Here is a 24583-nt window from a genome sequence, read left to right as displayed (position 1 = left end):
CTCCCAAAGTGCTGGGATTACAGGTGTGAGCTACTGCACCTGGCTTAAAATATAGTTTGTTTGAGACGGAATCTCTCTGTAGCCAGGCTGGAATGCAGTGGCGCCATCTCAGCTCACTACAACCTCCGCCTCCTGGGTTCAAACAAGTCTCTTGCCTCAGCCTTCTGAGTAGCTGGGACTACAGGTGTGCACCACAACGCCCAGCTAATTTTTGTATTTTTAGTAGAGATGGGGTTTCACCATGTTGACAAGGATGGTCTCGATCTATTGACCTCGTGATCCGCTCACCTCGGCCTTCCAAAGTGCTGGGATTACAGGTGTGAGCCACCGCGCCTGGCCAAAATATAGTTTTAAGGTATTACATGTCTGATTGTATGCCAGGCATCATGCCAAGTGCTTCTTCCATAGATGTTAGTTCATCTGCACAAAAACCTTGTAGGGTTGTCATTTGTATTATTGTCGTTATCACTGTTATTATTGCTAGCACAGAGGACTAAGTGCACTGCTCAAATATCCCTGACTAATAAAAAACACAAACGCCTTATGATGCAGCTCCTGAAGCTGCTTCATGAGTTTATAGTCTCATTTTGGAGATTATCATCCAGGGCTTGGAGATATTCACGTTTTCTTGCTCCTTATCATAACAACTCAGGAAAGGCTGACACATAGCCAAGAGTCCCAAACTAACTCTCTGAGTGCACCTACCTTCTTCACAGGACCGTGTTTGACACCATGTAACTTACCCCTCACAGGTTGCTGTCCCCATGAGGTTCAACGGTAAATCTGGAGTTGAAGTCCGACTGCCAAATGACCTGGAAGATTTGAAAGGATACACATCTCTGTCCTTGTTTCTCCAAAGGCCCAACTCAAGAGAAAATGGGGGTACTGAGAATATGTTTGTGATGTACCTTGGAAATAAAGATGTAAGTATTGCTTGGACATCTCTCTTGCTTTTAAAACAATATTTTTCGAGCTTTGTGCTTTTAAGTTGTATGGCACAGCTGCGTCACTGCCATTAGCACAGCAGGTGGAAATCCTACTGAGACATCGGCAAATCCCGCCAGCTTCCTCCCTGCTCCCCTCCCCACTGTGGCAGTGCCCTCGGGGCGCTTCCCATGCATCCTGGATTGTTGATTGCTGGAGGATTAAGAGACCTTACCCAATGGGCCCAGCACATGGGCACGTGTGTGTACTTGTGAAAAACATAAGCACCAGGGGCGGATGATTGGCACCCCTCCGTACTACCAATTTATATGATTGACACCACACTACCAGGGATCAATATCAGGGCTTCATGGAAATTGACAGTAGCTCCTTCTCGTGGAATTGACCTTGCTCTTTTCCTCAGACCACCCAGCCACAGACCCTTCCTGAAGCCTGTGGGGTGGGAAGATCATGGGTGAGGACTGGAGTGGAATGGAGCCTCTCTCTCCTGCCTAAATGATAAGAAAAGCAGTTGCCCCATCTCTTTATCAGTGTAAATTCATTCCTACTGCTTAGTGTAAATTCACTACTCTTACAGCCATTTTGAACGGTTGGTTTTAGCTTTTAATCCCTCCTTTTAAAATACATTTCTTTGATGTAAGTGTCAAAGGAAAAGCCAATCACTCACTGGGTTAGGATTCAGTTGTTGGAAGAGAAACCCTTGAAATACAGTTCTCGAAAATTCTGCCCAGTTAGGAAATTGTATTTAAAGATTCTTAAAATCAACACCATTGCTAATTACTCTTCCACACTTCAAGAGGTTGGCATTTTATTTGTAGCTTTCTTACGTCATGATGTTTTGCTTTGTTTTGTGATAAAATGCACATTGCTTTATTCCTTCAACAAATTTATACCATATACCTATGTGTCACATTTTGGCTTTGTGGTACACCAAAATTTATTTCTTGAATGTGCTTAATGCCAATGCACACTTAAAATGGTTAAAATGGTAAGTTCTATGAATATTTTGCCACGATTTTAAAACATTTTGTTTCTACCTTAAGGTGCTCACATTCTATCAGGGAAGAAAGATGCATATGTAACTGATCATGATAACATAGAGGCGTGACAACAGAGAATGCACAAAGTGTTCAGAGGATGTTGTGTGGTACTGGGAGAAGCAAAATGGCTTATCTCCCTTACCAGACTAAAATCTGATGGATGCCTGAGTCCATATCTGGGCCCTCTGTATGGCAGCTGCTTGGCACGTATTTGTAGCTTGAGCGAATGGAGGAATGAATAAATGAGTGTACTATAACATGAGCAGAGACAGCTCTCGCATTATTAACTCAGCAGTCTGTATTATTCTATAAAAGGTTGCACTTTGTTTATTCTGTCTGCTCAAGGCTTATTGCCTACAACCGTTAGTTATTTGAAATGCATCCTCATCCTCTTGAGATGGAAAATTGAGAAACCACAGTGTGAAGTGTTCTGAGGTGGCCCTTCTGTCTCCAGGCCTCCCGGGACTACATCGGCATGGCAGTTGTAGATGGCCAGCTCACCTGTGTCTACAACCTGGGGAACCGCGAGGCCGAACTCCAAGTGGACCAGATCTTGACTGAGAGTGAGACTCAGGAGGCAGTTATGGATCGGGTAAAATTTCAGAGGTACGAGACTGATTGACTGTTGCTCTTTGTGAACCTGACCTGTGCTCACCAAACTTCCATGTATATATGTTGCTGAACACCATTTTTCGTGTCTTGGCTTTGAATTCTTTATTTTTTTAAATATAATTTTATTATCTAAATTCATTTTAAACAGAATTTATCAGTTTGCAAGGCTTAATTACACCAAAGGCGCCACATCCAGTAAACCAGAAGCACCCGGAGTCTATGACATGGATGGTAGAAATAGTAATACACTCCTTAATTTGGATCCTGAAAATGTTGTATTTTATGTTGGAGGTTACCCACCTGATTTTAAAGTAAGTGTAAATGTTATTTCACTGAATGAAATATTTAAATTTTAATTTGGAATCATGATGACTTAATTTCTCTATTTTGATTATTAATTACAATAAAATGGATTTAACTGTGCATTCTTACAGCACATTCTAGCGATAATAGCTAACACTTACTGAATACTCCCTCTGTGCACTGTTCTAAGTTCAAGTGTGTTAATTTAAATAAGCGTCATGATCATTCTCATTTAGCAGATGAGGAAACAGACAGAGAGGTATAATAACTTTCCCATAGTCATACAGTTAGTAAATAGCAAAGCCAGGGCATCTTGCTCCAGGGTTCACATTCTTAATTAACCCTTATATCATAGTGACTGTCGAAAGTGATGAATTTATACTATTTTGACTACTGTCCTTTGTTCAATTGGTGGAAGATATTTTATTTCATTTTCAGCTTCCTAGTCGACTAGATTTCCCTCCATACAAAGGTTGTATTGAATTAGATGACCTCAATGAAAATGTTCTAAGCTTGTACAACTTCAAAAAAACGTTCAATCTCAACACAACTGAAGTGGAACCTTGTAGAAGGTAAATACAACATAGAAACAGGAAACTCTGTAACTGGAGTTTTGGTAACTTGCAATACTTTTACATGTAAGAAAGGATGGGCCAGTGAGGTGCTACTGATGTTGCTAGCCGCTTGGGCCAGTGGTTCTTCAAGTATGTGTGCATGCAACACTGGCAGCCCAGCCCTAAAATCTAATTATGGTAGTCTCTTCCAAATTCATATGAAATGCTAGATTGATAGAGTTTTCTCACTTAAAAAAATCTTTATGAAAAATGTTGTGCCTCCTACCTCAAAATATTTAATATTAGATGGTACCTGTTTTAGAGGCCTGATTTAGTCGCTCTTCCCTGTAGTCCCAGCACTTTGGAAGGCCAAGTCAGGGAGATCACTTGAGGCCAGGAGTTTGAGACCAGCCTGGCCAACATGGCAAAAATCCATCTCTACTGAAAATACAAAAATTAGCTGGGTGTGATGGCGCATGCCTGTAGCCCAGCCTCTTGGGAGGTAAAGGCACAGGAATCACTTGAACTCACGAGGTCAAGGTTGTAGTGAGCCAAGATTATGCCACTGCACTCCAGCCTGCCAGCCTGGGTTACACAGCAAGACTCTGTCTCAAAAAATAAAAAATTAAAGGAAAGAAAAGGGTACAAAATTTAGGCACAAAATATATAAATATATAATTTAGGCACAAAATTATATACTTACTGTAAATTTTTTAAAAAAGTGATTCACAAAGTGTTCCATTACTTTGTTGGTACTATTCTACCTCAAACTTTTTGAAAATTGCTGCCTTGAACTCCTAACCTTCCCTACAGTTATAGGACATGGTATACTCTAATATGAGGTGGACCGAATATTTATTAATGAGAATAGAATTACATGGCAAGTTAATAATCTTTTACATTTCAAGATCTTCAGCTGGTAGACCACATCTTCTTAGGCAGACATGTTCCAAAAGGGACTCTTACTCATCTTTGTCGAGCTAGGGTGTGATTGTCAGAGTATGAGGCACATCCACGAGAAAAAGCTGGCTCCTTTAACATTTTAAAGATGCCTCCTCTGCTTTAACAAAATTATGACAACTAGATTGCATTTCCTTTGCTCCATTTTTCAGATGGCAGCATCTCATATTAATAAGCACACTGACATGGTAATCCTTTGTTGCTGTATTCTAACTTATGATGATTAATGTTGACAGGAGGAAGGAAGAGTCAGACAAAAATTATTTTGAAGGTACAGGCTATGCTCGAGTTCCAACTCAACCACATGCTCCCATCCCAACCTTTGCACAGACAATTCAGACCACCGTGGATAGAGGCTTGCTATTCTTCGCAGAAAACCAGGTAATCTGTAACAAGTATCCAGATACACCAAATATATTCATTACATTTAGCAATTTGGAGATAACTGGCTTGTTACAAACAACCTATTAGATCTGGGGGAAGAAATGTGCAAATGTTACCTGCATCCTTTTCCTCCACTCACCTGTACTTTGTTGGCTGGGAAGTGTATGTTTTTTTTTAACTTTTTTAGTTTCAGGGGTACTTGTGAAGGTTTGTTATATAGGTAAATCGCATGTCACAGAGTTTGGTGTACAGATTATTTTGTCAGCCAGGTAATAAGCACAGTACTCAATAGGTAGTTTTTCTGTTCTTAAAAAATACTTCTGCCCTCAAGTAGGCCCCGGTGTCTGTTGTTCCCTTCTTTGCATCCATGCGTACTCAATGTTTAACTCTCACTTATAAGTGAGAACATGTGGTATTTGCTTTTCTGTTCCTATGTTTGTTCTCTCAGGATTATGGCCTCCAGCTTCATGTTGCTGCAAAGGACATGATCTCGTTCTTTTTTATGGCTGTGTAGTATTCCGTGGTGTGTATGTACCTCATTTTCTGTATCCAGTTTACCATTTATGGGCATTTAGGTTGACTCCGTGTCTTTGCTGTGGTGAATAGTGCTGCAAATAACATTCACGTGCATTTGTCTTTATGGTAGAATGATTTATATTCCTTTGGATATATACCCAATAATGGGATTGCTGGATCAAATGGTGGTTCTAAGTTCCTTGGGAAATTGACAAACTGCTTTCCACAGTGGTTGAACTAATTTACATTCCCACCAGCAGTGTATAAGCACTTCCTTTTTTTCCACAACCTTGCCAGCATCTGTCATTTTTTTTGACTTTTTAATAATTGCCTTTTTGACTGGTATGAGATGGATTCTTATTGTTTTGATTTGCATTCCTCTAATCATTAGTGATATTGAGCATTTTTTCATATGCTTGCTGGCAGCATATATGTCTTCTGAAAAGTCTGTGTCCTTTGTCCGTTTTTAATGGGGTGGTTTGGTTTTTTTCTTGTTAATTACTCAAGTTCTGTATAGATTCTGGATATTAGACCTTTTTCACATGCATAGTTTGTAAATATTTTCTTCCATTCTGTGGGTTGTCTATTTACTCTGTTGAAAGTTTACTCTGTTGATAGTTTCTTTCATTGTAAAGAGCGCTTTAATTAGGTTCTATTTGTCAGTTTTTGTTTTTGTTGCAATTGCTTTTGAGGTCTTCATCATGAAATATTTGCAAAGGCCTATTTCTAGAATGGTATTTCTAGGCATTTCTATATCTAGAATAGGTTTTCTTCAAGGGTTGTTTTTTTTTTTAATAGTTTTAGGTTTTACATTTACAATTTTTTGTTGGTTTTTTTGTTTGTTTGTTTTTTGAGACGGAGTCTCGCTCTATCTCCAGGCTGGAGTGCAGTGGCATGATCTCAGCTCACTGCAACCTCCACCTCCTGGGTTCAAATAATTATCCTGCCTCAGCCTCCTGAGTAGCAGGGATTACAGGCTCGTGCCACCACACCCAGCTAATTTTTGTATTTTTAGTAGAAACGGGGTTTCACCATGTTGGCCAGGCTGGTCTAGATCTTCTGACCTCATGATCTGCCTGCCTTGGCCCCAAAAAGTGCTAGGACTACAGGCATGAGCCACCATGCCTGGCCTGCATTTTAAGTTTTTAATAAATCTTGAGTTGATTTTTGCATGTGGTGAAAGGAAAGGGTCCAATTTCAATCTTCTGCATATGACTAGCCAGTTATCCCAGAATCATTTATTCAATGGGGAGTCCTTTCCCTGTTGTTTGTTTTTGTTGACTTTTTCGAAGATCAGATGGTTGTAGGTGTGCGGCTTTATCTCTGGGCTCTCTATTCCGCTCCATTAATATGCATTTTAATGAGGGTAAGTAATCAGGAATTTGAGAACGTGCCACCAAAATGTGGGCGAAATCTCCTCTTTTCCTGTTCTATTCTCATTATCAGTTTTGTTCTTTGAGAACCACTGCTTGCCTAAGAATCTACGTATTCTGACTCAGAACATGTGAAGGCCTCCTGGGATCTCTAAGATCTAGACTGACTTACTGCTGTTTCCATCTTGGTCTGACTCTTACCAGGCTGTATAGGATTATGTCTTTATCAGCATGTTTGCCTTCTTAAGACACTGAAGTTTCTCTGTTTTAAAGTAGTTGAGGGACCTTCTAAAATTTATTAGGTTGGAAAGTCCGAAGTAACTCTACAAGTGATCATCAGCGCCATCTGCTGGTTGATGGAGAGTTCGCGTCATGTTTGCTGCTCTGTACCTGCAGTGGGCCTGGAGTTGGAACACTCCATTGAGCAGGAGCTTCCATAGTTGCTGTCACAGGGAGTATTTCTGAAGAAATGTGGATGAGCCCAAAGGCTTTCTGGTGGTCCGAGAACATGGCATTGATAAGGAGTCTGGGATTTTACCAGAGCCTTCTACCTGCAGGGTGGGAACACTGACCTGGTCCAACTCTCCTTTCTGGCATTGGTCTGGACCCTTCAGGAGATTCCGAGGCTGAACCAGTTCTGATGGCTTAGGAAGGTCCCAACCAGCCTGAAGGATACACAGAGCTGAGAAGTCATCCAGCATCTTCAGGACAAGGCAGTTGTTATACAAAATAAGGTCTTCTTTGTAGTATAATTTGAAGTTCTTGGAGACGAAGAACCAGAAATACTACTCATAGAATAAGAAAGCTTACATAATCTCATTATGTAAGGAACGATCAAGAGAGCTGCTTTAAGTAGGATGGCTCATGACTCTCAGGAAATTGGTGTCACTCTGTTGTTTGCGAGTTGATCAACCTAAGCTGACTCCCAAAGGTTTAGAATCCAGATAAGGACTGATTTTCCTCTTAGAAAAGGACTCTGTCCCTGGACTTCAGAGAGGCATTCTTATCATTAAGGAACTGTGTAAAAGCAAAGCCTTCAAGCCCTAAGTCAGAAATTGCTCAGCTTATTTTTCCACTAGGGAAGTAGCTGATTCAAGTATATGTTTTACACCATGATGGAGATGCAATAATGACCAAGACAGATATGGCTCCTACCCTCCAGGACTTTATATTCTAGAGGGGGAGAACATGCAAAAGAATGCTGTTAATAGGTTGTTTATTTCATCACCGTTGTGAAGAGCTGTATCAAGGAAAAGTTTGCATGAAATGAGGATGTACAACATAAAAGATGCTTGAGCAAAGGAAGCGCCTCCTCCGAGATCAGGAGGACCAGGGAAGACATTTGAATGTGACAGGGGGACAGGGCAGACAGGGTATCCAGGCAGAGGGAGAGGTACGAAGAAGGCCTGGAGGTGGGAAGGGCAGGGAGCATCAGCGAAACAGTCTCTGCGGAGCTGGAGAGCCGGACGCAATGCCGAGAAAGAGACAGATGCCACACAGCATCTGGTAGGGGTCAGGGCTTCATCCTGACAGCCGAGGAGAGTCACAGGCTCTCACTGGCATTTTCAAAGACTGCTCTGGCTGTAGAGGGGAATGGATTTACGGGGGGACACAGGGAGACCAGCGGGTTGTTACCGTAGGGTCTGGCTAAAGACGTTGTGGCTGAGACTAGTGGGATAACACGGAGAGAGAGAAATAAGAATGGCAGAATTCACAAGATTAGATTGGGTGGGAGAGAGGGATGGATCAAGAATGATTCCTAGGTTCCGATAAAGGGGTGAGAAAGAAAAAAGTGCCTCCTAGGTTTGTGGCTTGCTCGGCAAAGTGATGTGTGTGCACGTGCTGCACACGTGCATGCGGGGGGCAGGCTGGGAGGGAGGGACCCCACGCACCTGGTGGAAAGAAGGGAGACGCAGGCTTGGCAGCCTGTGGGAGGCATGTAGGTCATATGTTCTGTCTGAGATATTCTGAATTTGAGGTCTCTGTGAGTCATGCAAGCAAAGCAGTAACAACAAGGGAATCAGATGTGCAGACCTGGCCCTGAAGACAGGTCTGGGCTGGGGAGAACAATTTGGGGCCTGTGGGTACACCTGAATTGGAGCTACAGGGGTGACTGTGATTGTCAAGGCAAAGGGAATGGTGTGGGGAAGAAAGGAGTCCTATGTGGGACCCCCAAGAAACCCCCAACGCTGACATGGAAGGTACAAGGGGTTAAACCAACAAATGAGACAGAGACATAGGAATCAGTCAGAAAACAGATGGTAGAAGGTATCTGAGGTCTGTATAAGATCATACCTCTCTCTAAAAGGCACTCATATTTTCAAATAATATTAATGATCTGTATCTTTTCAGTCTCCGTGTTTACACGCCAGTTATGGATCATACAAAACAAAATCATGATCATAGCTAGCATTATTGTGTCCGTCCTGTGTGCCAATCACTGTGCATGATGTTTAACATGACTTCCAATATTGAACCATCATCCCATCCTATGAGGTGGCTGGTTGCAGCACCGTTATCCCTCTTCACTAAGGCAGCAGCTGAAGCTGAGAGCAGGGGGTTCTGGGAGAGGAACTTGAGTTCCAATGCGCTGCCTCTTCAGCCAAGTCTTCTGGTAATCCGCATTGTTCCCCTGCCCTAGGATCACTTCATATCTCTAAATATAGAAGATGGAAAGCTCATGGTGAGATACAAACTGAATTCAGAGCCACCAAAAGAAAGAGGAGTTGGAGACATCATAAACAACGGGAGAGATCATTCGGTACATTCTTTGAGTCTGTTTAATTGAATTGTCTAATGTCCCTAGTCCTTTAAAATTAAGCCAGTGCCCCCAAATCAATAAATAAAACCCTTTCTATTACCAGATAAACTGAGGGATATATCCTTCAAAAATTTGCACACCTAGGCATGAAGTATATAACATATACATGGCATCTATAAAATGTGGTTAACTTCAAATGCAAACATTTCTATTAAAATGTTTTACTATCATATTTTTATACAAAAATTCTACTGCTCAGAGTTTTCCTACTAGGTATATAAATGAATCTGAAGGAAGATAAATAAAAACATAGTAGTTCTGAACCCCTGTGAATAGGATTCTCTTATTTCCCCTGGTTTGCTGATTCACCTCTCATTTATTTCAGATTCAGATCAAAATTGGAAAATTCCAAAATCGTATGTGGATAAATGCAGACTCTCAAAACACTATAATTGAGGGCGAAGTATTTGATTTCAGCACATATTATCTGGGAGGAATTCCAATTGCAATCAGGGAAAGGTAAGATGATTTTCTAAAAACCAGATTGCCTCTGTTAGGGGTTATGATTGTGACCAGAATCATCTAGTCTGCCTTTTCTAATTCCAGCAACAAACAAACTCAAAAGTTAACTTTTCCGTATTAACAGTATAGTCAACAGAGTAAACCAGATTTAAGTCCTGAATGAGACTGGGACCTGGAAAGAAGGAAGGTGGGGAACTGTGTGTCACCGCCATTGTCATTTTTGGGAGGAGAGAGACCGCAAAGAATATAGTTGGTTGACAATGCTGGCGACAAGAACAGAGGCCCGGGCTCTTGAAGGCTGTATAGGAGAGCGTGGGCATCCCAGGGCCTGATGGGCATCCCCAGGGAAGTGAAAGCTGAGGTTGTCACCTTCAGGAAGTCTCTGGAAGAATGTGAGAATGGAAGAATGTCTCCTTCACTTCTGCATCACCTGCTCCTTACGTGCTATGGAGCGTGGAATTGGTACATAACTGTTTCTTGGATGAATGAACACATGAATGAATTTAAATTAATATGAAAAGCAGTGAAGCTTCTTCTGAATGGGAAAAATCCCACAATTTTGGAATGCACTTAAAAATAACTTTTACATTTTGTTCATTTGCATCATCCTGGAAGGCTTGTAGATAGCTGACGATAGTGTGTGGAGAGAATATATCCTGGAAGGATTAGTGCGGTTGCACCACTAAGTAAGATACTCCCAGAAGGTTGGGTTGTGATTACTTCTATATGAGATCTGAAGCTACTCAACTCTTTTGCTAACTTATATATCAATTGGAAGGAACACTAGATGTGATTTATGAGGTGTCATGCCAAGGTATTCTTTTCTTCTAGAGTCCTTATACATGTGGGCATCTGTCCATCCTGAGTACGCAGGCGCTAATCTTTGTTTTAAAGTTGTCAGGGTTGCCTCCAAAGACAAAAGTGCAAATGGGAAAGCTGGGCACTTTGATAGAGCCTTGTGGGTGAGCTTCTTTACTCCTTAGGTTCTGGAAGGAGCCTTGGAGATCATTGTATGTAACTCCTGAGTATTATAAATGGAGAAATTTAGAGCCAGTGAGATGCTATTAATATTTAATATTATCAATATTGAATAGCGATTCAGCCATGAATAGACAGTTATAAATTGTCAGTAATCTTGATTTTATTCCATTTCATGGAATAAAATGAAGTCATTTAAGGTAGTCAGCTTTTTTGAGTAGTTCTGAGTACGTTTGAGAGTGACCACTTATTCATTCATTACACAGCAGTTATTGAATGCCTGGAGGGCATCAGGCAGAGTGACAGGTGCCAAGAAGACAACAATGAGCAGGGTGGAGCCTGAAAAAGAGCAGAAGAGAGACAGTCACTACAGGAGAACATGAGGCGTGTCATAGGGGGAAGCTCAGGGTGCTGACAGAGCCCAGGAGGGAACCTTATCCAGTTGGGGCCATCAGGAAAGTGACCTCTAGCCAGGACCTGAGAGATGCAGCAGTCAGTGTATGTGAAGCACCAAATCTGGAGAGAGAAAGCATGAACTTGTGAAGAGCTGGAGTACAGTGGGAAGCGGGACAGGGATGTCCTTTGGGGCTGATGTAGGCAGCAGGGGCCTGACTACAGAGTACCTTGAAAGTCACAGTGAGGAGCCATTGGAGGGACTTCAGCGGAGAAAGGCCATGACCAAATTTGAGTTTTCAGTAGTCACTCCAGTGCAGGGCAGAGGCAGGCAGAGTGGCGGGAGGCTGAGTGTATTAACAGAGGTGAGTGATGAGGGTGACCCGGCCCAAGGAATGGCTGTGCCGTTGAGCATAAGGGAGCAGATTCCAAATATATTTAGGATGGCGAACGGGCAGCACTGCACAGTGGCTTGAGTTGGGGAATAAAGGGGAAAAGCAGTGAAGAATGATGCCTGGTTTTTGGCCGAGCCCTTGGCAGATGGAACACACCAGTGGAGGAGTGGGGTGACGAGTTCAGTCTGAGACAGGCTTAGTCTGGGATCCCGAGACACAGCCAGGTGGAATGCCCACAAGCAGGTGCACAGAATGCTCTGGGCCTCCAAAAAGGAGGCCAGTCTGGAGAAGGGTAAATGAAGCTCAGGGCCAGGTAGTCACTGAGGTGGTGGAAGCCAGTGGGCTCACCCAGAGCCAGGAGGAATTCTCCAGCTGAGGCAATAAGGAACCCATTGGTGGGTGGTTTGTGTTTGCATGATATTAACACAAGGCCCCTAGAGAGCAATGTGGATGCCAGTCCATCCAGGTTTTCTAGAAAAGGCCAGTGGGGAGAAGCACGAAAGAGGTGGGTGGTTTTAGTTTTGGCTCAGCCAAACTTTGGGTTAAGTCAGCATTCAACCTTTATTTGCCTTTTCCTCTCTATCCATTAAAGAAATATATAGATACAGAGATGCGTATATATAGATAATTTGCTTTTTGAAAATAATTTTTTGTAGCCATGAGGTCTTGCTGTGTTGCCCAGGCTGGTCTCAAACTCCTAGCTTCAAGTGATCCTCCCACCCCCAGTGTTCTAGGGTTATAGGTGTGAGCCACTGTATCCAGCCCAGAATTATCTTTCTTTTTTTGAAACAGAATCTCCCTCTGTCACCTAGGTTGGAGTGTAGTGCTGCCATCTCAGCTCACTGCAACATCTGCCTTCTAGTTTCAAATAATTCTCCTGCCTCAGCCTCATGAGTAGCTGGGATCACAGGTGTGCGCATGCCTGGCTAATTGTGGTATTTTTAGCAGAGACAGGGTTTCCCCGTGTTGGCCAGGCTGGTCTCAAACTCCTGAGTTCAGGCAGTCCACCCAGCTCGGCCTCCCAATACGCTGTGATTACAGGCATGAGCCACAGTGCCTGGCCCAGGATTTTCTTAATAACTTATTTTGAGATCCCCCAAACAAGGAACTGCCTTTTTTTTTTTTTTTCCTGAACAAGTTTATACTTTCACTTTGTTTTGTTTTGTTTTGTGATGGAGTTTTGCTCTTGTTGCCCAGGCTGGAGTGCAATGGTATGATCTCTCAGCTCACTGCAACCTCTGCCTCCGGGGTTCAAGTGATTCTCCTGCCTCAGCCTCCTGAATAGCAGGGATTACAGGTGCCTGCCACCATCCCCAGCCAATTTTGTATTTTTAGTAGAGATAGGGTTTCATCATGTTGGTGAGGCTGGTCTCACACTCTGACCTCACCTGCCTCGGCCTCCCAAAGTGCTGAGATTACAGGCGTGAGCCACCGTGCCTGGCCTATACTTTGACTTTTTATTAAAATCACCGGAACGTAGAAAATGCAGGAGATAGAGGCCAGTCAAAAGATTTCACTGGCCTTTCACTCCAGTGAAGCAAAATGCTAAGGAATAGTGAGCTGTTCCGGGCCTTGCCTCATCCCTCTGGCGAAGTCTTTGGTGGCCCAGAGATTCCTGAAACTGTCGTTGGGACGTGAGCCACTGGGAAGTGGGGTGGGCACAGAGGAGTTCTATAGAGAACCCACAGCCAGGCTCTGTAGGGGCAACCAGCCAGCTCTTCCAGAGCAGGGAGGTGTTCTGATCCTTGGCCTAAATGAAGGGCCCTTAGAGAAAAAGTGCTCAAACCTCAGGTGGAGCAAAGCAAGCAGGTGCAGTCACCAGATCAGCTTTGCTCAAGGGATTTTGCACGTGATTTGTTTTTTCCCCCACTCACTATAGTGTTTCTTCTGAGAATGGGGACCCAGATCTTGGAATGGCTTGTTTCTGATTATAATCAGAAATCAGTCTGCTAATCCCATCTCCTTCCCAGGAGAAGAGCCAATCTGGGACTACAGGTGCCCACCGCCATGCCCAGCTGATTTTTGTATTTTTAGTAGGGTCGGAGTTTCACTGTGTTGACTAGGCTGGTCTCAAACACCTGACCTCAAGTGAGCCACCTGCCTTGGCCTCCCAAAGTGCTGGGATTACAAGCGTGAGACACCCCACCCGGCCGTTAATTTGTTTAATCTTCTCAATAACTTCTTGCCCAGGTCCCACCGGTAGGAAGTGGTGGATACAGCAGCTTCTCAACCCAGACAATGCGTTCCATTGTTTCAGCTTGGCATTGGTTCAATCAAGCTACAAGTTTCATCATTTAATAGAACCGAAAAGTAACACTTTGTTTCTTCTGACTTTACAGTGGCTAATTTAACAGTGAACAGAAAAAAAAGAGCAAAATGTTTTCTAGAGCATTCCTGGTTCTTATAAACTATTATTTTATTAATATCTGTGTATATGAGATATCATCTATTAACTTATTAATACATGTCCTATCCACTGTGCAATGCCCTGACTCCAGGGAGGAGGACAGGCAGTTACTGTGCACCTTCTCTGCCTCTGTACCTTTTGCGGCCACCGGCCATTCTTCTGTTACCATGGTTGTCTGCATTTTTAAAGCTGAGAATGCAAACTTACACAGAAAGGAAGTCAGTTCTCCCAGCATCATAAAATAAGTAGCATTATAGGAATCCATGGCAAACAATAAACATAAGACACATGCTCGTTGATGGGTGAAAACTACTAACGAGCACAGCATTTCAGCTCTGATTTCACGTGTCTGATTTCACGTGAGCCGATCCATCTCTTCCTTTTGTTTGTGTTGCTCATCAGATTTAACATTTCTACGCCTGCTTTCCGTGGCTGCATGAAAAATTTGAAGAAAACCAGTGGTGTCGTTAGATTGAATGATACTGTGGGAGTAACCAAAAAGTGCTCGGAAGACTGGAAGGTAAGTGAAGAAGGTTCAGGATCTCATGAAGGAGCGCTTTCCAGCCAAGCCAACATCTGTATCCATTAACACAGCAACTTTTGACTTCTTTCTGGGAGCACACAGTGTTACAGTGAACTGGCTCGTATACATTTCCCACGTACTTGCAAGGTGCTGAACCTTTCCAGGTTTGCACATTAAATTTGTATGAAAGTAGAAATACCAACTATATACACAAAAACTTACAGATGATTGGTGACTTAGGCAGAAAAGTGTGCTCTTTCTTTCTGAGGCTACATAAATCACGTTAATCTGTTTGGGTAAAGTGAGATAGGGTAAGGTATGGTCTTTCAGCCAAGAAATGATTACAGTGCCAGTAATTTATTCCACGTTTGCATTTCAGCTTGTGCGATCTGCCTCATTCTCCAGAGGCGGACAATTGAGTTTCATTAATTTGGGCTTACCACTTACCGACCACCTCCAGGCGTCATTTGGATTTCAGACCTTTCAACCCAGCGGCATGTTATTAAATCATCAGACACGGGTATGCAATAGTGCATTAATATCAAACAAGATTTAAACCTGACTCAAAGTCTGATGTTGAAAAGAACAGGGAGATTTTTGAAAGTAGTGGTGTTGGACGTTTTTTCTATCATCACATGGTAAATGCTATTGTATAGTTCAACCACGAACATTTTTTCACTCTCTGGGGTAGGTTCTAAAAAAAAATCAGGTTTAGAAAATAACATAAGCTAGGCGCGGTGGCTCACACCTGTAATCCCAGCACTTCGAGAGGCCAAGGTGGGCGGATCACGAGGTCAAGAGATCAAGATCATCCTGTTAACATTGTGAAACCCCATCTCTACTAAAAATACAAAAATTAGCAGAGCGTGGTGGCACGTGCCTGTAATCCCAGGTACTTGGGAGGCTGAGGCAGGAGAATCACTTGAACCTGGGAGGCAGAGGTTGCAGTGAGCCGAGATCATGCTGCTGCATTCCAGCCTGATGACAGAGCAAGATTCTGTCTCAAAAAAAAAAAAAAAAGAAAAAAGAAACATTATAATTTACAGAGCTGCATTTGTGTGTATTCATGGACTCATTTTTATTCTTTTTAGGTACATTTTATAATAAGAGTTAAGGTGGATCATAATTACCGTAGTTAATAATTTAGCTTAAAGTTTCAGAACTAAGAAAGAAAATTAGAGTGTTTCCCTATGATTCCATTTTGATTGCATGAAAGGTAGCTCTCCAGATTGTCTTTTTGCAGCAGCAGCTAGTTGGACAATATTTACACCTGGGGAGCTGGAGAAAATAAGATCCTTTGCTCTTTCCTCATATACAACAGAGCCACATAAATTCTCTTCTACGAGGAGATACCGTCTATAACTTCAGCAGATTTAGCTAGTGTGGTTCTGTATACCTGCTTAAGTTACGGATGGTATCTTAAGTTATAGACTGAAATCTCACCAAAGAATCACATCTTGTTGAAAACTGCAGAAATTATACTTAGCAGAAAAAAACAGGAACAAAATTGAAATGACAAGTGCTGAGATTGCACATTTTTAAAATTAATGATTGACAGAAAGAGTCAAATTATCTTGCCAAAATTTAAATCTTCAGAGTTTGACGTGGAGAATTGGACATCCCAGAAATAATGACTAGGAAATAAAAAATTTATAATGACAGCAGAGAAGAAATTGTAATATTCTTATATTAAAAATTGAGGAATTAAGTCTTTACTGTAAAATTTATTCAGCAACAAAGTAGTCCTGATAGAAATAACTTCAGCAAAAAAAAAAAAAAAAAAAACAGAAAAATTTAGGCTGAGTATGATGGCTCACACCTGTAATCCCAGCACCTTGGAGGCCAGGGCAGGAGTATCTCTTAAGCTCAGGGGTCTGAGACCAGCCTAGGAAACATGGTGAGATCCTGTCTCTACAAAAAATTATGACCTTAGCTGGCTGTGGTGATGTGCGCCTGTGGTCTCAACTACTCAGGAGGCTGAGGTGGGAGGATCACGTGAGCCTGGGACGGTGCCACTGTACTCTAGCCTATGCAAGAAAGCAAGACTCTTTATCAAATAAAGATAATAAGATAAAATAGAAAAATTTAGAAATGGTTTAACTGTTTTGTATAGTCAATTGAGAAATTAAATTGGCTTAAAGAATGTAGGCCCAAAAAATGATTTTGACAAATTCATCGGTGTTGATATAATTTGCATAGGATTTTCATATTTATAAACATGGAGTCAAATATGCAAAAAATAAAATCTTTAGAGCACAAAGCAAAGTCAAAGCATTTGGGTCAAAACATCCTGATTATTTTATACATGGTTTTGATGACAAATTCAGTATGGATACAGGCGTAATCCGTAAATGCAAATTAGTTGATGGGTATTTCCTATGATGATTTCAGACAAGTAGCCTGCAGGTCACTCTGGAAGATGGTCACATTGAATTGAGCACCAGAGATAGCAGTGGCCCAATTTTTAAATCTCCACAGACGTATATGGATGGTTTACTGCATTATGTATCTGTAATAAGCGACAACTCTGGGTGAGTAGAATAATACTTACGTCAGAGCTGTGAGTGAGTTTTACTCTCTTTAATTTAATGGAATTTTCTGGTGTGTTTTTGCAAAATTTTTGACCTTGATAGCAAACTACGTTTCTAATAAATCTTGGCCTTCTTCCTTATTCTATATCAATTTCTCCGTTTAAAAAAATCGCCACATCTGATGGCTAATTTCTATGATCCCAACAACTAAGGAGGCTGAGGCAGGAGGGTTGATTGAGGCCAAGAGTTCAAGACCAGCCTGGGAAACATAGTGAAACCATGTCTCTAAGAAAAACTGAAATAAAATGTAAATAAATAAAATTTAAAAATAAATCAATAATTAGATGGATAAATTGTGATGTATTCAAAATGTAATGCTATACAGCAATAAGAAAGAAGGATCTAGAACTATATATAATGACATGAGTGACCCTCACAAACATAATGTGGAAAACATTGAGTCACATATAAAAGCTCATCCCATATGATTTCCTTTAAACAAAGTTCAAAAATAGGCAAGAACTAATCCATTCCATCAGAACTCAGCATAGAGGGAGGGAGGCTATAGAGTTAAAAGGAACAGGGTTCCTGGAGTACTGTTCTGTTCTGTTTGTCTGGGTGCTGGTAATGTTGGTGTATTTCTGTTGCAAAAATTCATTGAGCTGCACACGTATAGCCTATGCACTTTCTGTACATGTATAGTACTTTCACAAAATTGTCATATGCAAAAGAAAATATGAGAAAAAATTGTAATGCTCTTTAAAAATAAAGTCTAGTTTCACTAGTTATTTCAGATAACAAATATTGAGTCTGGGTTATAGACAGTAAGTTGGCCACATGGCAAGGACCCTTTTTTGCAGCAGTTCTCACCCCTAATTTGCAATTCTTCCCTTTCAGACTACGGCTTCTCATCGATGACCAGCCTCTGAGAAATAACCAAAGGCTAAAACGCATTTCGGGGTCCGAGCAGTCTCTGCGTCTGGGCGGAAGCAATTTTGAGGGCTGTATCAGCAATGTTTTTGTCCAGAGGTAGGTGATCCTCTTTGTGGGTAACTGATGAGAAGGGTATCTCTTTGGTCCAGTTAACGAGTCGGCTTTGTCAATGTGTGCAGCATGAGGCTCTCATAACACAGTCTTTCAAAATGCCGTCTTTGGCAAGATACACCTCTTAAAAAACAAACCCACAAAAACTCCTGGGCCCAGCCTCCCTTTGGAGCAGCAGCTTTGGCATGCAACCTTGGAAAAGGCCTAATTAAAATTAACTTCAGATTATGGCTCTGAAAAATATTCACACTGAAATGTTATTGCATTATAATCAGGATTGTGCAATTAGATTTAATCAGCTCTCCACGGTTTTCAAGGCCAAGGAATTGCATGGACCATTGCTATCCTAGGAAACCAAATCACCACAACATTGAATATGATATTTAACAGAGAGAGTAGGGCTTGGGGCTTCCATGCAAGTGTTTACACATTTTCTTTGAATAAAAAATGATTGTTTTTAGATAAGAGGCAAAATCTTCTCCAGGGTAAGAAGAGGGCCTGGTTCTGGCTATGAACCTCAGGCTGGAACTCTTAGACTACCATGACAGGGAGCCTCCCACCCAACAGGGCTCCATCCTCCTTGGCCAGGGTGAGGCTTAGAATTCTCATTTCCCTCCTGGTTGATGAAACATTTTCCTTGCACATCTAATTCAGTGACTGTAGCAGGAAGTGGGAGGGATAGGGAAGGCACAGGGGTGGTTAGCAACAGCTTACTGCCGTAACAAGCTTGCACAAGAATCGGGAGATAAAGAAAATTTGTCTAAGACTTTCCTTCTCATAGTCAGATAAATCCTTCTATAAATTCACCTCTGAAGTTTCCTTATGTTTACCATCATTCTGTATCATCTAGTGCCCATCTTCCCCCTCTGTGCATATTTTACTTTCATATTTCTATATGACACCAATTTCAAAGAAAGAACTATACTATCCCAGCCCTCCCACACTCCCACCACAGTCCCGAGTCAATAAAGGTTTCTTGGGCTCCTCACTGACTTCTAGAGGTGATACTAAAGTAGGAGATGAAAGTTTGCCTAGGAACCGTGACCATAAGAATGTGTAATTTAAAAAAATTATTGATACATAATAGTTGTATTAATACATATTTTTGGGGTACATGTGGTATTCTGATACAGGCCTACAATATGTAATGATCAAATTTGGGTAACTGGAATGTCCTTCATTTCAAACATTTATCATATCTTTATATCGGGAACATGCTGAATCTTCTCCTTTAGCTATTTTGAAATATAAAGTAAATCATCATTAACCAGAGTCACCTTACTGTGCTGCCAAACACTAGATCATATTCCTTCTAACTGCGTTTTTGTACCCATTAACCAATCCCTCTTTCTCCCCCAGACCTGCGGTTTTTGAAATGAGTTCTGTCTACCAGTGGGTCTTCTTCAGCGTGTCCAAGTTCGGCAGCATCTTTCATTTCTGCTCTTTTTCCAGGCTCTCACTGAGTCCCGAAGTCCTGGATTTGGCCAATAACTCTTTCAAGAGAGATGTGTCCCTGGGAGGCTGCAATTTAAACAAACCACCTTTTCTAATGTTGCTTAAAGGTTCTACCAGGTTTAACAAGACCAGGACTTTCCATATCAACCAGGTAAGTGTCCACACCTAACCCTGGGTTTCACTCCTCCCTGGAGGATTCCCCTAAGCCTGCCTTGTGGGAGATACTGGAGAAGGGGGTGAGAGATCGCCAATCCATGAAGTGGGATTGATGGGTTATCAACAGCTGAACCACACCAAAACGTCCAAGTGGTTCTCTTTTCAGCTTTTATTTTGCATCTTGTTGCAAAGTTGGCAAGTTTTGCACTCACAGAACAAAACCATGACTTAGCTTTCTTAATTCTGTAGCTGATATCTTCCTCTTTTGACACTTCTGCTGTGTCCCCAGCGGGTCCTGTTTTTCTGTAGAATATAAGGGCCATGCTCCCTTCCTGCCCACAGACCTTCCCTCTGCTCTGATGCAACTCTTATGAGAAGATACACCCATACGTCTGGGCCTTGTCAAAACCAATGTGGCTGGACACTTGACTGCAGATTAGAAACGCCTGGGGAGCTTTAACACCCCAATGCTCAGGCTGCATCTGACCCAATTAAGTCAGATCCTAGTGGATTGGGTGTATCAGTAGTTTGTGAAGCTCCTCAGGTGATTCTGGGGTACAGCACTGAAAGAAACTGAGAGGAAATGAAACTCCGTATTTGGAGGAGCAGAACACTGTTATGAATTGAACACAGGATCAGGGCTTAAGGGGCCCCTTGCTCTGCGCCAGGTCAACAATGTGACTTCCCCAGGTCTGAGGTTACAATTAATACGGTTAATGGTTAACACTGGGCACCTCTGATCTGGCAGGCACTGCACTGTGCATTCCAAATGGATTTTCTTACCAAATCCCTCAATAACCGTATGCTGCAGTGTAGAAAGGTAAGCAATTCTGCCCAAGCTCCCACAGGTGGAAGGTGGAGTTGGAGTTCCAACCCAGGAGCCTGTGGCTTCTTGAGAGCTGTGTGCTCCTGTTCAACACACTTTCCACCTAATGTCAACCACATGCTGCTTCTCTACCAGTATTTCCCCACTGCACAATGATTTGGGGGAGCATGAACAGATAATACCTAACAAAATAATGTTTTATGCTGTTAAGAAGAAATATACTTCGTAAATCCAAAAGGGTTGTCATTTTGCCATGACAGGAACATCTTTAGAATTGCCCCATCAGAAATGAAGTCATATATTCATTTTTTCATTGTAAGGCTGAAAGTGATCGAGAGACTGAATTAGCCCAGTGATGGTGAACTGGAGAGAGCAAATGGATTCAAAAGCTATTTATAAGATAGACTATACATGACTCAGACAATAATTGAATTGGGGAGACAAGGGAGAGGCAGGAGTTGAAATAATTCTGAGGCATCCAGTCTGGGTTATTGGATGGATGGAGATGCGCTCTCCGTGGAGACAGAAGAAGGACGCATATTTGGAGGAAAAGAGAATGAATGGAGCTTGTGGTGTAGTGAGTGACAGGCACCTGCAGGAGACACCCAGGTACAGAAATTTGGCAGGAGACAGTCAGGAGTCTCTGCGTGGGCCTCAGCAGATAGGGTGGGACTGGAGCTTTTGATGTGGAAAACATTCATGGATACACTATTTCATTTCCCCTTGTCTGCATAAGCCCCCAGTTTAGATGGAATAGGACATTAGTCTCTTCCCATTAGCAGAAAGAATACAGCTCAGCTGAGTGGTTAAGTACTGGTCAAGTACTCTGGGGTCAGACTTCCTGGGTTGGCATCCGGCTTTACCATGCATTAGGTATATGACTTTGGACAATTATTAAACCTCCCTGTGGGTCTATTTTCCCTGATGTAAATGAAGATAAATAACGGTAATGGCTCATGATGTTGATGTGAGGATAAAATGAACAAATACAAAATACTTATAAAAGTGCCTGGCACACAGTAAGTATGCATTAAATGCTAGTTATTATTACCGTGCACACTGATGAAAACCTACATGAAAAGGTACTACAGGAGTTGTGCAGCAGGAATTTTCCCGTCATGGGAATCAGGAGGGTTCTTCTGGAGGAGGTGACCAAATTTAGATGAGTGAATATTGTTGGTGCCTGAGCAGAAGCCCAAAGCTGGAGGCAGAATATAGCTGGGTCTCATAGCTGCATGCGTCCTCACCAGACTTCATGCTCTTTCTCTCCCTTCTTACCACACCTGTCTCAGGGGTGTAGATCACCTGAGGTCATGAGTTCAAGACCATCCTGGCCAACATGGTGAAACCCCATCTCTACTTAAAATGCCAACCTTACAGGTCAGGAAATTGGGTGTCTAAGAGGTTAAAAAAAAGTTACCAAAGAACACCCTGCCAGTAAATGGTAGAGTCAGAATTCAAACTTCAGACTTTTAAGCACAAAGAATGTGTTCTTCTCCCAGGCGCTCAGAGCTCAGTGGGGATCTCCATCAGTCAAAGTGAAGGGTAGGGATTCATCTTACTAAGGGTTGGTTCAGAAATGAACATGTGATCTCTCCCTCCTGGCCAATGAGCTCTGAGAGGAAGTTGAGGGCAGGGCTTCTGATAAAGGATTCCATATTGGCACAAAGAGATATTGGGTAGAATCCACGCTTCTTGTGCTGGACAGTGTAGTGAGGATGCGATTCCCAGGAGCACAAGAAGGGCACAAGATTCAAACGTAAGCACAAAGAATGTGCTCTACAGGCCCAGGAAGCTTGGTGAACAGTGGGAAATTTGGTGGAGAAAAGAGACTAGAGAGAGGTAACTTAGAATCACACCCTGGAGCCAGACCAGGCAAGCCTCATACGACCTATGTCAGTTGGACATTTGTCTATAGTCAATGTAATGTCATTGAAAGGAGTGCTGTAAGCAGTTGAAAAGATTAAAGATTGCTAAGCTGGCAGCAGCCGGTGGAATGGTTTGGTGTAGGAATGCTCTAGAGCCAAGGAGTCAGATTGGCAAACTACCGCAGTCATCCCAGCAAAAGAGTCAGGGCTGGCGGGTGTGGTGGCTCACTCCTGTAATCCCAACACTTTGGGAGGCTGAGGCAGGCAGATGACCTGAGGTCATGAGTTCAAGACCGCCTGGCCAACATGGTGAAACCCCGTCTCTACTTAAAATACAAAATTAGCCGGATGTGGTGGTGGGCACCTCACTCGGGAGGCCAAGGCAGGAGAATTTCTGGAACCAGGGAGGTGGAGGTTGCAGTGAGCTGACATTGCACCACTGCCCTCCAGCCTGAGCAACAGAGTGAGACTGCGTCTCAAAAAAATAAAAATAAGTCCGGGCTGACGTTCAGGGCATAGGCACTAGAATTGAAAAGGAAGACGTGGAAACAAAGTTATGTCACACAGAACATTTTGAGCCTGGATGCCTTAAAGGATGATGATACCATTAAGAGAATTAAGGGAGACTTGGTGGCGAAGGCTGTCTGTCAAAACTATTCATCTCGATGCTCATGCTACTGACACACAGAGAAGACTCCCAGAGAGGGAGAAAGGCCCATCGGTGTGAGCCCTAGGCAGGAACTGGGGCTGGGTTCTAATCTCAATAGGATCAAGGTTTGGCTGTGATTTAAGTAATTCACTTAAGTTTCTTTTGGGTATGGTTTTGCACATTGCTCCATTTAGCAATGTGCAAGCGTCATTTCAAATGACTGATTTCAAGTTTGCATTCTGAGCACTGTATCCAGGAATTGGGTCAGGGAAGAAAACCCGCCCCTGAAGGAATGTGAACCTTTTGGGAAGCCTTTAGCTGCTGATTCAGAAAACTCACTGCAAAATTAATGACTTAAATGGTAAGAATAATCTCACATGGTGAGCCATGCTGGGGTAGGTGAGGTTTGAGGCCTGGTTCATCAGGAGCTGGCTCTGCTTGGCTCTTTCGGCTCCATCCTGTGTGCTTCTGGGAATCATATCCTCACTACACTGTCCAGCACAAGCAGCACCGATTCTTCCTGGGTTTCTCTTTGTACCAATATGGAATCCTTTATCAGAAGGCCCACCTTCAGCTTCCTCTCAGGGCACCTTGGGCAGGAGGGAGAGGCCACATGTTCATTTCTGAACCAACCCATGGTAAGGTGAATCCCACCCTTCGTTTGACTGATGGAGATCCCCACTGAGTTCTGAGCACCTGGGAGAGGTGCATGGGCATTTCAGAATCTGAGCTCTGCGGTGGAGAAAAGAGGGGCAGGCCTGGGGAATCTCAGTTACTTCCAACAATTTCCTAGTCACGTTTAACATTTATTATGGTTGTTTTTCTGCATTAAAACTCAGTCCTGTTCAAAAGTTCAAAGCCTCATCCAGCATAGGACAGACTTCTCTGCATGAGTCAGCTCTGATGGAAGTGGGGACAGGATGTGGTCCTGTCCCTTCTTTCTGTCTCCTGCTATCTGGTCCTTTCACCTGCCCTGCTGTCCAAGTGAGTGGTCGGTAGGGGAGGTGGCCGCAGGTTTGCAGCTCCGTGTTTCACTGGCAGGCTGTGGGCGTCTCGGTGCTGCTGGCCAAATGCTGGCTCCCTCAAGCGACATTGCAGTTCTTCCGATACTCAGTGGTGGAGAGGGGAACCAGGCAGCCACTGGTCCCAGGTTAGCAGCTTTCAGAAGAGAACCCAGACTTGTGGAAGATGAGAATAACATGCATGCTCCCCAAAGAAGGAGGGAGAGAAAAGGGGGTATTTAGATTCTCCTTAACTTTGTTTCCCCCAAAAGAATGAGCCCCTCTGCCTTCTAGCTCTGTCTTATTTGTACCTTCCTGGTGGCAAGATGCTCTCAAATCAAAGCCACACTAGGGGCTGATGGGGATTGCGAGGATCTGGTTTTGGGA

General features: G+C 42.8%; 1 protein-coding gene across 2 annotated transcripts in view; it reads left to right on the top strand.

Moving 5' to 3' along the window:
• The window catches only part of LAMA3 (laminin subunit alpha 3), a 97101-nt gene that overhangs the window by 50751 nt on the left and 21767 nt on the right, over positions 1 to 24583 (top strand). For both annotated transcript variants that reach the window (XM_039463646.2, XM_074383676.1), the window contains 12 exons: positions 753 to 923; positions 2440 to 2591; positions 2746 to 2908; positions 3339 to 3472; positions 4651 to 4795; positions 9329 to 9448; positions 9834 to 9967; positions 14546 to 14663; positions 15046 to 15186; positions 17058 to 17197; positions 18095 to 18226; positions 19694 to 19847. In XM_039463646.2, coding sequence (XP_039319580.2) covers positions 753 to 923; positions 2440 to 2591; positions 2746 to 2908; positions 3339 to 3472; positions 4651 to 4795; positions 9329 to 9448; positions 9834 to 9967; positions 14546 to 14663; positions 15046 to 15186; positions 17058 to 17197; positions 18095 to 18226; positions 19694 to 19847 — 1704 coding nt within the window. The remainder of the gene's footprint in view (positions 1 to 752; positions 924 to 2439; positions 2592 to 2745; positions 2909 to 3338; positions 3473 to 4650; positions 4796 to 9328; positions 9449 to 9833; positions 9968 to 14545; positions 14664 to 15045; positions 15187 to 17057; positions 17198 to 18094; positions 18227 to 19693; positions 19848 to 24583) is intronic.

This window comes from Saimiri boliviensis, chromosome 13 (assembly GCF_048565385.1).
Source record: "Saimiri boliviensis isolate mSaiBol1 chromosome 13, mSaiBol1.pri, whole genome shotgun sequence".
Classification (NCBI taxonomy): Eukaryota; Metazoa; Chordata; class Mammalia; order Primates; family Cebidae; genus Saimiri; species Saimiri boliviensis.
Note: the sequence above shows the minus strand (reverse complement) of the source record. Positions and strands in the feature narration are given on the sequence as shown.